At 40.4% G+C, this 18,106-nt stretch overlaps 1 protein-coding gene across 5 annotated transcripts in view; it reads right to left on the bottom strand.

Moving 5' to 3' along the window:
* Nucleotides 1–2,787: 2,787 nt before the first annotated feature.
* Nucleotides 2,788–18,106, bottom strand: part of YTHDF3 (YTH N6-methyladenosine RNA binding protein F3) — a 44,025-nt gene continuing 28,706 nt past the window's right edge. For 4 of the 5 annotated variants that reach the window (XM_060115506.1, XM_060115502.1, XM_060115504.1 and 1 more), the window contains one exon: nucleotides 2,788–3,320. In XM_060115506.1, coding sequence (XP_059971489.1) covers nucleotides 3,198–3,320 — 123 coding nt within the window. In that variant the 3' untranslated portion in view covers nucleotides 2,788–3,197. Of the gene's footprint in view, nucleotides 3,321–15,849; nucleotides 16,586–18,106 lie in introns of those variants that run through there. The other variant, XM_060115505.1, reaches the window with a different exon arrangement.

The following is an 18,106-nucleotide window of genomic DNA, read 5'->3' as shown; positions in this document are numbered from 1 at the left end:
TGAAGGGATTCAGGATGGGTAGAAAGAGGATACTGGCCCTAGATGGCTAAGATGCAGATCAAAGGAATGATTTCAGCGAGCCCAGGCTCTTGCATCTTCCCGTACAGAGAAAAGCGCTAACTCATTAACTTGAGATGCCTGGGTTTCTTTAATAAACAGTCATCTTTTTTTTTTTTTTTTTTTTGCGGTACGCAGGCCTCTCACTGTTGCGGCCTCTCCCATTGCGGAGCACAGGCTCCGCGGCCATGGCTCACGGGCCCAGCCGCTCCGCGGCACGTAGGATCCTACCAGACCGGGGCACGAACCCGTGTCCCCTGCATCGGCAGGCGGACTCTCAACCACTGCGCCACCAGGGAAGCCCAACAGTCATCTTTTGATGTTCCGATTGCCTGGTTTTTTCTGCCCAAACTCCTTCATGTCCTGGCTCCTCCCTGACCTCTTTGGAGGAGTCTCTCAGAGCCATCTGAGAGGATGTCTTCCAGAAAGTCTGCTGAATAAAACATAATTTTCAACTTTTAGGTCGTACATTTTTTTTCAGTCGACACTATCAACTTTCTGCCAAGTTTTCAGCCACAGGTAACTTGGGTCACCTCTTCTCCAACCTCCAATGACAATTTTTCTCTCTGTCCTTCCAGGTCTCACTAACAATCCCCTTGAGTCCCTTCCAGATTCTACCCGTCCCAAAGCCAAATCCATAGGTCCTAAGTTTTTGTGATAGACTGTAATCAGGAGGAGAATGAGACTGAAATTATTTCGAGGTTTCCCTTGGACATTGGGATGGATTGGACTTTCTCTCCATGTAGTGTCATGTGGTCTCTCCAGGGTGGCCAGATTTTTTATATGGCAACTCAGGGCTCCCCAAAATGAAGCTTCCAGACCTTAATGCTTAGATCCACATAGGCAAGTGCCACTTGAGCTGCCTTCTGTTGGTGAAGCAGTCACAGGACAGGACAGATTCCAGGGAAGAGAAACTCTAACTCCCAATCAGGGGCATGACAAAGGAACTGTGGCCATTTTTTTTTCATCCCAAATAGACTTATTGAAGAGGTACTTTCGGAAGTATCCCCTCCCAGGTATATAACTTGGCATCTTGACTTGATTGGCAAAAGTTTTGGCCGTGGTGATCTGGGAGAATCATCTGACCTCTTTGCTGAGCTCCGGGCTCTTGCTAGAGCAATGCACTTCATTAAGAACAGATTTTGCTACTGCTATTTTATGCAGACACATTTTCACGGACTCATTTCCTGGGATAACAATCTTAGCTATCAAGAAAAAGAGACCTTTAATTTGTTCTTGGCATCGGGGGTGGGGAGGTCAGTTTAAAACAGATTAAAAACAGAAGATAACACAACACATCTCTTGTTGCTGATAAAAAGCAAAGTGTCAAAAGAAACAAAGCTGAAACCAAGCACACTTCCAGCTTGTTGCTGAAAGGAACTAAAGGAGACGGGCAGCACTGAATTTTTATAGGAGATATTTCTGACATGTATTTCACTCACCTGGATACATCACCTTATCACATTCATGCAGTACCATGTTCCAGAAACATCTTCTAAATAAGTGAACTCTGCCAGTAGCATTTCTATCTTTATGGAACAATCAAGTTGATCTGTGGTTCTTGCCACCTAAATGTTTCCCAAGAAGCAAAAGAAAATGTTTGATTATACCTCATTAAGCAAAATGACATAAAATTAGATGCTTGGGAAGATTATCAGACTTGGGCAAAAATCATGGATTCATTCATTCATTCAAACATTTGCATTGACAAGATGCTGCCGCAGGACAAATGCTACTTACAATTTCAAAAGAAGGCATCATAAAAAGCAGTATGGGCGAAGTGCCTTTAAAGACAGGTCACTCATAAGAGGGGGTGACACTGTTAAAATTGTGAAACCACCCACTATCCCTGATGCAGGCTGGTGCTGCCCTCAGGAGCAACTCAGCTTAACTGCTCTTCTCTGCTCCATGCCAGTCACACAAAACTCACACCATCGGTAGTAGAAACTACCTATATAGTTGAGTTGAGAATGCCAAATTTTCAGGCTGAGTTTCCTATAACTGTGCTCTTCCTAATATAGCGCCTGGATGTCACCACTGGATTCACCTTGGAGGTAAGCCACTAAAGGACCACGGGACACATGGCGGCAGGCTTTGGTATGAAGCCACAATCAAGACTGTCCATCCAAATAGCTAGCTGAGAGATAGCACAGCTTGAAGTGAATGAGACACAGCACAGGTAAAATTCGATACAGAAGTCTAGAGAATGATGTCATGCCACGGAAGAAAAACCTGTGTAAAAAGCATTACTACTTTTATTTGACAAAGTAGCAAGGCTATGAGAATGGAGAAAACAATCTCCATTCTCTAAAAATTCCCCGTTACCTGTTATCGGACACCTATATCTGCCTGTCATCAGATGAGCTTTCGCATAAATTCACTCTGCCCCTCACAACAATCTTGCAAAATGGCATCTATATTCCCACTTCTATGGTGAAGGAACTCAGGCTAAAGGAGGATAAATGTGTTGTCCAATATCACACGGCAGGTAAAGGTTGAGCCATGATTTTCCCCAGTTCTGCCTGACATCAGAACCCCTTCTGGTTCTAGTGTACGATCTACCCCAAGCAGAGAGGAGGACTCCAACTGGGTGACCGCAGAGGAACACCATCTAAAGCAGACCCAGGGGTACGTGAAAGGCTTCAGGGAGACACTGATGCTGTGATTCAATCTGGGAAGGTCAGGAGACTTACTTCATTTGTTTGTTTTTTAATTTTTATTTTATCTTGGAGTAGAGTTGATTAACAATGTTGTGTGAGTTTCAGGTGTACATCAAAGTGATTCAGTTATACATATTCATGTATCTATTCTTTTTCAAATTCTTCTCCCATTTAGGTTGTTACAGAATATTGAGTATAGTGCCCTGTGCTATACAGTAGGTCCTTGTTGGTTATCTATTTTAATGCTCTTTTTTTTTTTTACTAAATTTATTTATTTATTTTTGGCTGCATTGGGTCTTCGTTGCTGCATGCAGGCTTTCTCTAGTTGCGGCAAGCAGGGGGCTACTCTTCATTGCACTGTGCCGGCTTCTCGTTGCGGTGGCCTCTCTTGTTGTGGAGCATGGGCTCTAGGTGCGTGGGCTTCAGTAGTTGTAGCACGCGGGCTCAGTAGTTGTGGCTCATGACCTCTCGAGCGCAGGCTCAGTAGTTGTGGTGCACGGGCTTAGTTGCTCCACGGCATGTGGGATCTTCCCGGACCAGGGCTGGAACCCGTGTCCCCTGCATGGGCAGGCGGATTCTTAACCGCTGCATCACCAGGGAAGCCTGTTTTAAATATAGCGGTGTGTACATGTCAATCCCAAAATCCCAATCTGTCCCTCACCCCCCCTTCCCCTTTCATCTGCATTTAAATTATGTTCTTAATTACAAGTATAAGCTCTCGGTAGATAGTTCAAACCGAAGAAAGTTATAAGACAAAAAGCAAAGCCTCTCCTCCTTCCTTCTCCACACCCAGAAAGCCTAGCACCATGCTTCAGAAGTCGCCATTGTTATGAATGTCCTGTGTATATTTCAAAAAACTTCAGCTATAAAATCCTTTTAACATTGCTTAAATTATGTTTTAAAATTATATGTGAATCTTTTATTTCAATTAAAACTCATGGTACAAATCATATGTGCCATGAGTTTTTTTAATTTCAGAAAATTCATCACCATCTTCTCACATCAGCATTAACGGCTACCTAGTGTTTCATTGTTAGGAATTCCACCATTTACTCTTTAGACCAACAGACTTGCTTCCATTGTTTAATTTGCTATTACAAACAACACTGCAAGGAGTATCCCCACATCCCCACACCTTTTTTGGGACACTTATGCACAAAAGGAGAAATTCCTAGAGGAGGAATTCCAAGTTGTGTTGAAAAAATGAAGACGGTGGCTGAAGTGGGGAGGGTGGGCTAGGAGTGGGGAGAGCTCCGAAGCTGAGGGTCCAGTTAGGGGGCACAGGGCCAGCAGGTCGCAGGGCCATGGAGAGCAGGAGTAAATCATACACATGGGCATGACCTAAAGACGATTGTGGAGAAAGGCCTGAAACAAACTTTTCCCACCTCCCTCCCCGTCACCCATCCACACACTGCACATGCCACCCATGCATGCACACAGCGTGTCTCATCTAGGTCAACCGTGCCTCCTCATAAGGAGGGTGTTTCACAAATGCTGTAAATTTCAAGCCTTTCAGGTCTCATACCATACAAGCAATCCCTGTAAGACTTTGAGGCCCAACAGAAGTCTCCGGGAAGCCAGACAAAAACACAAGTTAGGACAGTGGCTTGTAGAACAGCTGATCCTGATGACCCAGATTTACACTAATGGAGTAGATTCATTTCTAAGATTACCACTGTAAAGTTACCATGACTTTTCTTATACCAATTACCTTTACAGGAGTTTGGGGAATGATCAAGAATGGAAGGGGGCCAGATGATAGAAAAAAACTCATTTTTTGCAATCCTCCAAAGTGCCTATGTATCCTCCAATATAATCAAACTTTTCCTGTCTGTTGACAATTGAGAAAATGTAAGTCAAAATATTATAGTTTAAAGAAAAACCTCAACCAGGGCAATGGAAAATGTAATCAAACCTCAATAGCTCCCTCTGCTGTCATTTTATGTAATTAAAAAAATTTTTTTTTATTTTGTAATTGCTCAATTACGAACCACATTAAGCTGGGCAGTACAGAAGTCAGTTGATAAAATCCTTACTACTTTATCTGAAATTGGAAGCATCACCCCTGTATCATGAATACGGATTCTCTTATGGTGGAACATTTTTCTATACGGTAGAGGTATTAGGGTAACTTAAAGACGTAGCTACATTTCTGAAGTGAAAAGTGATATATATGTTTCAATAACAAGGAAACATCAATCTCTAAAAATTAGACTCATTTTTTAAAACAAAACTTTTAACAATTCACTTGTCTAGACAGCGTTGGCCCTGTGAAAGCTGAAAAGCCCACCCATGGCTTTGAAAAGGGTGTGGAAGATCTACAGTTTGAATGCAGAGAAGGAGACAAGCACCAGGCCAATTAGGGGAAAAAACAGGTTCTTCTACTTGAGGAGCCAGCACGGCAGGAGAGAGGAGAGCAGGCAGCCAGTGCTGACGCACCCTGGAGGCTACAGGATGCCCCGCAACGCGCATTCTCACTGAAGGCCCCAAACGAGTCTGAGCAAGCATTTTTCTCACTTTACAAACAAGAAAACAGAGGCGTTTAATTGTTTGGTTGGTCAACAGCTATGGAGAAGGTGTGGGCACAGGTTTAGAAGCATTTGGCTTTGAAGTGGGAGCTAGAAACTCTGGGCTGGGAAGTCCTCCTTCTGTCATTCACTGGGACCCTGGGACCCTGGGAAAGTCGTAGCATCGCAGCCTGTCTCTTCCTCTATAAACTGAAAGATGTGAGTCAGTGGCCTCCCCGGTCCTTCCCAGAACTCTTAACCATCGCAGGGCCAGTCACACTCTATTCCCCCACTTTATCGGACCCAGACAAAATCCAGCGTAAATGACAATCAAAGGCAATTTTGGAAAAAAAGAAGGAAAGGAGGGAGGGAGGGAAGCTGGCGGATTTCAAAAGAGCAGCCAAGTAGAATACTTGAGATGGAATGGAGATATGCTCAGGCAGTCAACATGTCCCTTGGTAAGGAAAATGAGTCACACGGCTTTTTTTCAAACAATAATTAGCAGCAGCAACTTTTTCCTACTCTTTGCATCACCAGTTCATAGACTGACTTCTGGATCTCAAGCAACGAAGGCCACCATCGCAGATCAATAGCAAAGGCTCCATCCATCCCAATCCAGGAGCAGATGGGAGGCGTCAATGCCTCATTCAACCAGTAGCTACGGAGCAGCTTACATGCCAAAGCCCCTTCCCTCCGAATCTCACAGTTTACAAAGCCATACATAAGGGGCTTGCTTGGTGGCTCAGTGGTTTAGAATCCGCCTGTCAATGCAGGGGACACGGGTTCAAGCCCTAGTCCGGGAAGATCCCACATGCCGCGAAGCAACTAAGTCCGTGTGCCACAACTATTGAGCCCACGAGCCACAGCCACTGAAGCCCGCGCACCTAGAGCCCGTGCTCCGCAACAAGAGAAGCCACCGCAATGAGAAGCCCGCGCACCGCACGAAGAGTAGCCCCCGCTCGCCGCAACTAGAGAAAGCCCGCGCGCAGCAACGAAGACCCAACGCAGCCAAAACTAAATAAACTATTGCCTTAAAAAATTTTTTTTAATTTCAAAAACAAAAAAGCGATACACGAACACTTCTGGATGAGTGCTAGGAAGAGGGCAGAGGGTAAGAGAATGGAGTGGCAGAATAACTGATTCAGCTGTGGTGACCGGGGACGTCCTCTCTGAGGAGGTAAACCTAGCGGAGCCCCGTAGAAGAGAGCAAATATCTGATCCGGGCAGAGGACGGAAGAACTCGGAAGTGGGAATGAAACTGAAGTCTGTGGGAAGAACGCAAGCCAGTGTGGCTGGAGCACGGGGCCAGGGCAGAAAGAAGGAGCTGGGAGCTGAGGCCGGAGGGCAGTCCGGGCTGGTTAAGGACACGAGCAGGACGGCCGACCTGGACGGGAGAGAAACACAGCTGAGCAAAATGGGGCAGGGGAGCCCCTGCTCGCCTGCCGTTGTCCCTGCGTTTGTCACCACCGCCTCTGCTTGCAGCTTGGTAACTTAAAGCGGCGGTACGGAGAGAAGAGCAGAGGAAAAAGGAAGCGAGAGGATGCTGAGCGGGTCAGGACAGGCCAGGAGGACCAAGGATAAGAGCAAACGTTCCCCTGCAGATATCCCCACACAAACCCCTTACAAGTACAGATCAAAACTAATGTGAGCGTTGAACCACTCATGTTCTTATTTCTGTAGGCAATAAAGCAGCGGGTAGGGTAAGGAAATGATACGAAGTTACAGGAAAAAAGTTCAGCGTTAACTAAAAGCTATGAATCAATAGGTCCCTTGTAAAGAAGATGTTAACCGAGATGCGTGTTGGACTTTCTGTTAGTAGATCATGAAGGAAAAAGATTGGTGTGTGTCTGTAGGAAGGTGGGGGGCTGTGTACCCGTGAATGGTGGAGAGTTTCCCAACGGGACCCAAAAGATCTTAGGACAGCCATTCACACAGGGGACCACGAACACCATGCAGTCCACCAACAGTGTCCACAAAGCCGTGGTTCCCAGAGGGCGTCTGCAGTGACAAGTTTATACTCAGAATCATACCAGGACTTTTCACTCTCATTCTCTCCTGAGTGTTCAGTCCAGTTCTCCAGAGGATTACACACACAAGAAAGAGGAAACTCCAGCTGCTATTAAATAAAACAATAAGCGCTTCAAAAAATTTCAGTTTTAGTTTCCAGTATGGTAAATATCGATAAAACCCACATGAACAAAAGCTCTTTGGGTTACTCAATCATTTCAGGGTAACGGGGTCCTGAGACTAAAGAGTTTGGGACCTGCTGCCCAAGCTATTAATAAATTTGAGATTATTAATATTATATATTATTGTATTATAAACATGATGGAAATGTTACAAGTATGATATTGATTGGTGATAATTTTATTATTAATACATTAGGGGAGTTCCATTAAGACTAGATACCAGGACCATAGATCCAAGCATCAAAACCATCCAAGAACCACTGTGAGGCAGTAATGTGTCTAGCATTGGGCCTGTGCAACACTCCTGAATGATGTAAAAACAGATCTACATTGATGAAACATTGGAGGCTTTCCTTTAAAACAGTGAAAGTTGCGCTTTCATTGTGAATGGATGTTTCCTCACCAAACTAAACACAGGAACTGAAGGGGAAGAGGCTGTGTCTATATGTGAAAGAAACTCAGCATTAATGTCTTTTGTTATATCTGAACCTTTGTCAGAAAGCTGTTTAAAATGTCTTCTGTGAAATCTCTTTTTAATCTGGTTGAAAATAAATACAGATGCAAATAAGTAGTTTATTTCTACACACACACACACACACACACACTCACATACACACATATGCTACTAGTATTCATTCCTTTGGTTTTTCATTTGGTTTTAACACATGACCTTTCAACCATTGCCTGGAAAGCTGAAGAAATTTGAAAAATAAAAAGGAAGAACAAAAACAAAGAAACAAGCCAAGGCTACATAACTCTAAGACAGGTACTGAATATCTAACTTCCTCTTTCTCAGGCCTTTTTTTTTTCCCCTTATTAAAGGAGTAATGGCAGGGGTGGGAGGGGAGGACCATCCATTTACATAAGCTCTGTGCCTTTCCAAAAGAGGAATGGTTTGACTCAAGACTTGACATGGTTTCAGTTGGCTTTAAATTTAGATACAAGAAATTATTAGTGGGTACATTTCTTCTCTCCAACATTTCATACAGAAAACATTGCTCATAGTTTAGATATTTGAAATAAATATGTAAGTGCTGGCACATTATATTTTCCAAGTGGTATGAATACTTCTCTTTATTACATTTATTTGCAAAGATATCCTAGCAGCTTATTATTACACGTGGACACATGCAGTCATGTTAAGCTGTTTAATGCAGAAGGAAAAAAGTTTTGGGACTTTAAAAATAATTTAGGTTAAAACTTTAAAATAAAGTGTTAAATAATGAAAGAGATGTCAGTTAACAAGTAGATTCATAAGTGATACAAACAAACTTTGCACATTTTAATTTAAAACACAAATACTTCAGGAATTCCCTGGAGGTCCAGTGGTCAGAACTCTGCGCTTTCACTGCTGATGGCCCGGGGTTCGATCCCTGGTTGGGGAACTAGTATCCCACAAGGATTTGATTTAGGGCCAAGACTTCTCTGAATAAGAATCATGTCTTTCTTCTGTGAACCATACCTCACCTCTAAGGCACCATCTAACATTTCCCACTGGAGTGAGAACTGAAAATACACTTGCAAACTACACGCAAATTCTACATTTTAATGATTTTCCTGCCAAGTTTTTACTGTTTTCTGATCTATACCTAATTAGACAACTCACTTTTATCAGGTATTTCCGAAGAAGTCAATTTAGTTTTCATAGCAACTATCAATCACATTTTATCAGTTTATGTATTTAAATCTCGTAATAAAAGCAATAAGTACAACTGGAATAAACAAGCTTAGAAAGAACCACAGATGACACTGGTAAGCGTACATACATGGGCAAACTAGAAAACAGCTCTGAGATGCAAGTACTAACTGTGCTGTAAGCACTGGGTGATTTACAGAGGAAACAAAGTCAGTGACTGCAGCAAGCCCAAGCAGAACAAGCTTAATATACTGGAGCTTTAATATTAGCATGCAACCGTATTATGTTGAAGGTTTATTTGTAAACTTTTTACCTCGAAATATAATCTTGAATATATACTAGTTGGAACTACTGTCTGTCAAATACCTCTTCCTTGTAAAGTTGAAATATGGAGATAACACATCCATATAGTGTTTCCATTTTGAATTGTTACTAAATATTCATAGTGAGTTCTTATAACTTACTAATACACTTAAGTGGCATTAATATCAAGGGGCATTTGTAACAAGCAAAGCAAAAAAATTCTTGATCTAATTTTCATCTTTGGCTTAATTTTCTTCTATTTTTCATAGATTTTCTTGTTATTCTTCCTATTTGCTTTCCTTTTGGTCTAATTTGCCTTTGGTTTTGCCATCTGCTCAGCTCTAGTAGGATAAATTATGTCATTTGATTTTTTTAAAAATAAATTTTATTTTTGGCTGCATTGGGTCTTCGTTGCTGCGAGCGGGCTTTCTCTAGTTGCGGCGAGCGGGGGCTACTCTTGGTTGCGGTGCGTGGGCTTCTTATTGCGGTGGCTTCTCTTGTTGTGGAGCACGGGCTCTAGGCACAAGGGCTTCACAAGTGGTGGCACATGGGCTCAGTAATTGTGGTGCATGGACTTAATTGCTCCACGGCATGTGGGATCTTCCTGGACCAGGGCTCGAACCCGTGTCCCCTGCATTGGCAGGAGGATCCTTAACCACTGCACCACCAGGGAAGCCCCTCATCTGATTTTACGTACTTTGAAAAAGCATGGCTGACAGTCACTGAAAACCCCGGAAGTCAAAAGTTGCAAAAAACGAAGATAAATGATAATTTAACAAAGCTTTATTCAGGTAGTGCCTTTTCTCAGGATCTCAATCATATAATATGAACTGAAAGTAATCAACTTTCTACAACCTCTATATTGCATGTAAGCAGTAAAGATTACCGTAAGAAATATTCAATGGTAAACAATAAATTCTAAATTTTCCATAAGAAACAAAAGAGGAGAGCCAGTTAACAATCGGAAGGCTTGCCATAGGCTCAAGGTTTGTGCTCACCACTTCCTATTACTTCGTTTAATCCTTATAGGCGCCATTCTCATTCATCTTTTTTAACTGATGAAGAAATCTAGGCTTGGAGCCTAGTGGATCCAGATTCCATTACAGGTTTATCAGCCTCCAAAGTCCATGCTCCCGGCCAGAATATTATGCAGCAGCCTCAGAAGTATTTCAAAAGCATTCCATCAAAAAACAGAGGCACAGCTATTTAGATCACCTTTTAAAGGAATGCATCTTTCTAACCATAATATACTGTTTAACTCCTGTCTTTGGTTTTTCAATCCAGGCAAATTTGAATGACTATCTGTTCTTACCTATACTCGTTAAGATCAGGCTATCTGGCCATCATCTAAATTTTCTCTCCTGATAAACCTTCAATCCCTTTACTAAAATCTCCACACACAAATTAGAATCCATTCAGGGAGAGGGTATGAGTCTCTATTAGAATTCCTCCAAAATCCAACTAGTCCACTGAGAAATGAGGAAAGAGAGTGGGAAGGGAGGGAAGTTCTAAAGAGATAAAAGCAAAAAGGATGCACAAGCCTGCCAGGATGAGACTATGTTCTAGTAAAACAGATTCCTGTATCCCTCTTCACAAATACAAGGATAACGGAGAGCATAGTTGCCTACTCAAGTGTGTACTGTGACTTCCTTCCAAAGTACAGTGTGGAAAGGAGGGAAAAAGGGTGGCTTCATAATGGAGAAACGTGACACCACCAGAGCCAAGTGGTCAGTCAACATCAACAGGCATATGTTGGTGGTATGCATCCTTGACATGATGTGATGGAAACGGCAACTTTACCTATGTGGTCTTCCTCCCAAAAACTCACGACCCCATCTAATCATAAGATACAAGATAAATTCCAAAGGAGGAGTACTGTACAAAATATCTGACCACTACTCAATACTGTCAAGATCATCACAACCAAGTCTGAGAAACCATTGCAGCCAAGAGGAACCTCAGGAGACATGACAACTAAAAGTCACGTGAATCTATCCTTGACGGCGTCCTGAACCAGAATAAGGACAATTTGGTTAAAAAAAAAAAAAAATTCTGAAAAAAAAATAAGGGATCAATATTGGTCCATTAATTACAACATATGTACCAGACTAATGTGAGATGTTAAGAAGAGAGGAAGCTGGGTGCGAGGTATATGGGGACTCTCTGTACTTCCTTCCCGATCTTTCTCTACAACTGTTCTAAAAAAATAGTCTCTTTAGAAAAAAAAAAAGGATAATGTCAAACGGCAGTAGAATTAAAAAAACAAACAAACTTGGACTGGATTTTTTTGGGACACACATTCTCTTGATTCTTTTTACCAACACTGTGGAAAAGATGAAGATTTTGAACCACTAGACTTCAAAACTCACTAAAGGGAAGTAATGGTTATATTTTATCAGAGTCAATGAATAAAATACAATTGGAGGTATTCAGTACTTACATTCTGAAATAAACAAAGAATGACTATCACAAATTTCACTGGTTTCCAAACTTATTTTTAAAAGAACATTCATTATTGCTAGAATAAGCCTACAAAGCTATATACATCATAAAATTATAAAAATTCAGAACTGCAGAGAACCTAAGATGCATTCTATGCCAATCTCCTGAATTTACCAAGTGCGCTAACAACAAGGGAAGTGATCTGTTCAGTGTCAATCCACCAGTTAGAAGTAACTATGTAAGTCTGGTCTTTCCAACTCCCAATTCTAAGATCTTCCCCTATACAGTAATTCCATTCTGGTTACAGATGTGTCAGAAATAGCCAATGATGTTTTCAAATGACATTCAGATATTTAAACCTCTAAGTGTGTTCTATGTAAGGGGTATTCTTTGAAGCGGCCCGGGGTGGCAGGCCTGTGTTTCGGCCCCCAGTGTTTCCAACTCTGCACTCACATCTTCCTTGTACACTGACTTTTATAAAGACAGTTTTCAGTTACATTTAGTTCCAATGTTATACAAGTAACTCAAAATGTGGAGTAGAAAAGTTCTGAATTTAGTGCACAATTTATAAACAAAGTGTATTTAAACTGCCACTGCTACCTGTGGGTGATCTACAGGCGAGTTCTGCCCGTCACTGTCATTGCACCAAGAGAAATGAGGACAGAATACACATCAAGATTCCACAATGGCAAGTACAAGTGACCCTTGAAAAACACAGGGGTTTAGGGGTGCTGATCCTCCACGACATACAACTTAAAGTCGGCCCTACTCACACACGGTCCCTCCACATCCGAGGTTCCTCTGCATCCACGGAGTCAGTCAACCTCAGACTGTGCAGTACTGTGGTATTTACTACTGGAAAAAGTCTGTGTACAAGTGGACCCATGTAGTTCAAACCTGTGTTCACGGATCAACTGTTCTGTGATTAGAAAGCAAATGACCTTGAATTGCTCAGTTAACTTCTAACTGCAAGAATATTTTAGTTCCTAGACTACAATTACTAAATCTAATGTCACTAAGCAAGATAAAGCAAAGCCAGTAAGAATTAGGGTCCCAACTAAAAATGAGTAGCCTCAAATATAAGTACACTGAAGAGATGCAAACCCTCTTTAGGAGATGATGCTGCAATGTGGGACATCTGGGGTGCCTGTAAAACTGTGCCCTGATCGCAGGCTAACAGTGTTGTATGCAGCACAAAACTAAAACTCTTTGGTTTCCCCCACCTGAACGAGTGCCTTAGAGAGCCCAGCAATGATTATCAACGCACCATTCAGAGTCACCCCGATCCCATCTCCACAAGCTCTATCCAGCCCAAAGGATAACGTACACACTATTAAAAAGCATTCCTTGGTACCAAGAATGGGGGATTACGGTTATGAGACAGCTGGTGCCAAGACTTCCTCCTATTAAATAAGCCTCTTTCTCTTTTGCTGTAAGTTTAGCGTTAAGAGCATGTAATTCAATGAGCTCACTGGAGTGGATAAAGATTAGGATAAACTGTGATCCTTCCTCTCTCTAACTTACCCACTTAATTTCAAATGGCCAACTAAATCGAATGACATAATCTATTTGTACTTGAAAGGTATGTCAATCAGGAAATTCATAACAGAGTTGACAAGAATGGTACGTTTTCTGGAAGGCAATCTGTATTTATAAAGATAAAATGGAAAGAACACAGATATGAGTGAACAATTTTTATTGAAACCCTCAAAGATTAAAGAGGACCAAATGGTGAGTTTGGGTACCATAACAGAAAATCTCACCTAACTGTACCATCATTCACAGGAATGAACAAACCCAAACACGACAAAATTTAAATTCTCAGGTAATTGCTACAAGTGAATGTAAATGAACTAATCATTTTATCATAACCTTTCTTTAATCATATGAAAAAGAAGGGAATTTACATGGCATAACAAAAGATATGCAAAACTTAATGAAACACAATTCTCTTAAAGTTCTCAAACTTATTTTTATAGGATGCAGAATGCACTTGAAATGATTAAATGACTTAAGCTGATTCTTTTTTTTATTGCAAACTGTTTTAACATCAGCTTAACCCCCATGCATGGTATTCAAAAAGAACACAGCTTTTGAATTAGAAAGATCACTTAAGTTAAAACGAGGATTGAACTTAGGAAAAGGCTGGGGTTTCTTCTGAAAGGAATCTTCAAGTACCAATATGTATAAAGAAAGAATACTAATTTTGGTTACATTTTCCCCCTTACTGTTAAATATACAAACTATATAATACCTTTCAAAATAAAACACCCACATAAGATAACTTTAATTAAGAAACATTCAAACCAGATCTTGGAAAAACATTAAGCAAGAAATTTACTGGGCCGATAATGTCTTAGTTTGTGATCACTCAAAACACTGGATCGGTCTCCTGCTCTAAGAGCCCAGTTTCTCTCCCTCTTGGTCCCTACAGTTAAGAAACCTTCCATTAGTTGTGCTACTGAGACCTCTGATCATCTCACTTAGAGGAAAAACACTTTGCTGTACACTGACAGGCCAAGGAGGGAGAGGGAGTAGGCGCTCTGAAGAAAATTTACATGAGGAAAAAAAGAAATTTACCAATTGGAAAGTTTTGTTTTGCCTTGTTTTTTCCCCAAAGGAATGCTGCACCCATTTCACTTAATATTAGAAGTCCAGGGTAAAGGCACTGGGATGTAGTCCTCACCGTGAGCAGACTGCTGAGTTACACCTGACATTTCTGAGTCTGCTACCGCAATCAGCCTGCTTGCTGAGTGTTTCCGTGACACCTCTTACACAGAAACCTAATGTAAATTAAACAAGTTTCAATCCGTGTAGAATGTAACTAGTTTTATAAAAATATTCAGAGTTGCTAATAAAGCACCAAGAAGAAGAGAACCTCAGAGAGAAGACTCAGATCCTTTCCACAAGGTCACCCCTGGACAGTTTTCTCTAACAGGACCTCCCGAGTGACTGGTCCCCTCTGACATGTCCTACCTATATGATCCTAGGGATGTAGAACGTTGCTGTGGTGACTATACCCAAATGCCAATTTTCATTACAAATAGTTACGAGACATGTTACAAGATTTCATGGCTTACTCTTAAAAAAGGTAAAATAGGTGCAATTTTCCTTTAAGAAAGTCTTTATTTTGTAATATACTATTAACATTCTGATGTTCCCTTCAGTAAACACTGATAACTATCCTGGGACTACCAAAGCACTGTGAAGTAGCTACAATTTAGCTACAAATACTGTATTGGTTTTCACTTGAATACAGTATTTGTACATTTTAAGAAAACATTGTACAAAGAAAAAATCACACAAATGAAAGCCTCAAAGAAATATCTGTCACTAAATTTCTGAATTGAAGTGACCGAAGACCATAGTAAATGAAAACATTTCTAAACATGATGTAAACATAAGTGGAGTAATGCAAAACATCAAGGTACTCAAATCTACTGTATTGCTATTTTCATCCTTAACAAATCTTTCTACATAGCTTTCTCCTTTTGGAATAGTAATATAAGGGGCAGTACATTATTTCATAACCATGTGCCATCAAATCAGTTAATACAGATGTTTGACACATAATTATACAAAATCAATTTGTTTCAAGATACAAAATTAATGTTGATATGTAATTAATGAAAAAAATAAGATGTTAAAAAGATAACTATAAGAATACCCAGATATATGCTGAAATTCCCATTTATATAGATCTGATCAATAAAACATCAACACATTCACTTAGATACTGATTTAATCCATGGATCAAGGCCATATTTTCAAATATTTTAAGGATGCCAGGACACTGCAAAAGCTGGAGAAAGGAGTTGAGGAACAATATATGCTTGCTAAACAAGAACTATGTTTATTTAGCTAGTGAATACCTAGAGTAATAAATTTTTTACTTCATGATAGCAATCAGGCTCGCAAACACCCAGAAATAGGAATTAAGGGTTTTAAATGTAGTTATAAAGGTCATAAAAAGTCTGATTAGACTGAGGTACATTACTCAAAATTTTGAAATTCATTAAGTGGTAGCAAACAAAATAATTCCTCAGACAAATGCACATTTTTCAGTCTACATATTATTGGGGGAAGGAGGGAGGGAGAAGAATGTGCATTAACTGGTGAAATCCACCAAGCTGCATATCAATATTCTGTTACACCAAACAGTTTGAAGACAAGGGAAATGTTCTAATATAATCTCAGATTATGTTTCATTTGGCTAAAATAGAGCATAAGGTTGCTTTGCCATATTAAAAGTTTACTACAATAATTTTCACATAAACATTTAGACTTGAACTCCAGGACTAAATATGGCATGATTATTTTGCTTTTAATCTGTCAAATAGCTAAAAATTGACAATTTAAAAACTACAACAAAGAAAAAGTTGAAGCAGTGTGACTCTTACATCATTGAACCACTTCTAATGGTTAACTGTTAGTATTTAACAAATTCAAAGAGTTAATGAATCCTTGCATTCATTCAGTCTTCTGTGCCTTAGCTAGGATGCATAATTACAAAAGACAGCAGATACTGGTAAAAGCTTCAGGACAGAAAGTGCTTGACGAAGTTACAGTTCTCAAGTGTGTTTGGTGAGAGTATAAGGGCAGATGCGCTGATGAAAACCATTACAAGAAGAGTCAGTTCTGTGTTAGAGTTCAAAGATGTCACCTTAAGCAGAAAAAAGCTTTAATAACGTCTTCTTTGACTTATTAGGCATTTCCAGAGTCTACATCATTAGTGTTGTATAATTCTAACAGGACATCTTCATATGGTTATTGTTTGTTTCTATTTCTCTCCTGAAAGAAAAGCACAAAGACCTTTAACAAAACACCATCATTATTTAATGATTTAAACTATATGCATTTATAATGTAAACCATCTCCATAAGAAGTTCTTCAAATACTAATTTTCAAGTAATTAGCTAAAGACGATTTACTACACACACCTATATACACCTATACACACCTTAGTGGGATTACCACAAACTATTTTAAAATAAAGAAGTCCAAACACAAAGACCTAGTTCAGGAGATTATAGGTCCTCTCCACAGCTCTGTTTTCCCACAGAATTTTGTTTAGGTGAGACGATTACAATAATGTCTTTCAAGCCCTTTCAATGAGTTTTTGATGGTGAGGTATCAAATAGACCAGAAGTCCTCTGAAGAAATTTGAAAACTATTGGCCGAGGTAAGGTTAGGAGGAAAGGAAAAGAGTTGCATTAAACTGTATTAAATTAAGCTTTCAGTATTAACTTAAAACAACAACAACAACAACAAAAACTGAATCACAAGCTTCCTCCATATCCTACTCTCAGATTCAGCATAATTTTTCACATGAAGAAATATTAATAATACTTATTATTATAATTTCTTTTAAGAAAGCAGAAACCCCTTGAACAGAAGTTAAGCTGAGTGATGTTTTCATGATGTTTATTAACCAAATTATCCACATGTAATACTTTTCCTTGATAAAAAGGATGACTAGCACTCTGCATGCCTATCGAGTGAATGCATTACATAGTTTGTTTGTGCCATCTGTTTTAATGTGTCCTTCACTGGTTCTCATACTTCAGCAAGCAACAGAATCACCTGGATGGCTGTGGAAACACTCACTATTGGGCCCCAAAGGTCTGAAGCTGAACTTGTGAGCCTGCAGTTCTAACAAGTTCAAGGTGATCCTAACACTGCTGGTCCAAGGACCACACTGAAAGCCACTTGTGTCTAACACATTATAAGACTCTCTATTTGTGGTTTCACTACTCCCACTTTTCCATAAGTAACACATGCTCCATAATAAATATGTATATACTTTGCCAATGGTCAAATTAATGTCCCATCCCCTGTGACACCATCAGAAAATTGTATTTTAAATTCCAAAGAGGGCACTCCCTTGGTGGGGCAGTGGTTAAGAACCCGCCTGCTAATGCAGGGGACATGGGTTCAAGCCCTGGTCCAGGAAGATCCAACTAAGGGGCAACTAAGCCCCTGCGCCACAACTACTGAGCTTGCACTCTAGAGCCCTCGAGCCACAACTACGGAAGCCTGCACGCCTAGAGCCCGTGCTCCACAACAAGAGAAGCCACTGCAATGAGAAGCCCGCGCACCATAATGAAGAGTATCCCCCGCTCGCTGCAACTAGAGAAAGCCCGGGCGCAGCAACAAAGACCCAATGCAGCAATCAATCAATCAATCAATTTATAAAAATAAATTCCAAAGAGAACTTTAAGTTCTTTGTTACTAAAGTCCTTTCTTTTTCATCTTTATATATTCCTAGAACTAGAATAACAGTATTTAATACAGAAAGCTAACAAATAAATG

This window comes from Mesoplodon densirostris, chromosome 13, assembly GCF_025265405.1.
Source record: "Mesoplodon densirostris isolate mMesDen1 chromosome 13, mMesDen1 primary haplotype, whole genome shotgun sequence".
Classification (NCBI taxonomy): domain Eukaryota; kingdom Metazoa; phylum Chordata; class Mammalia; order Artiodactyla; family Ziphiidae; genus Mesoplodon; species Mesoplodon densirostris.
This window is presented reverse-complemented; position numbering and strand designations above follow the sequence as displayed.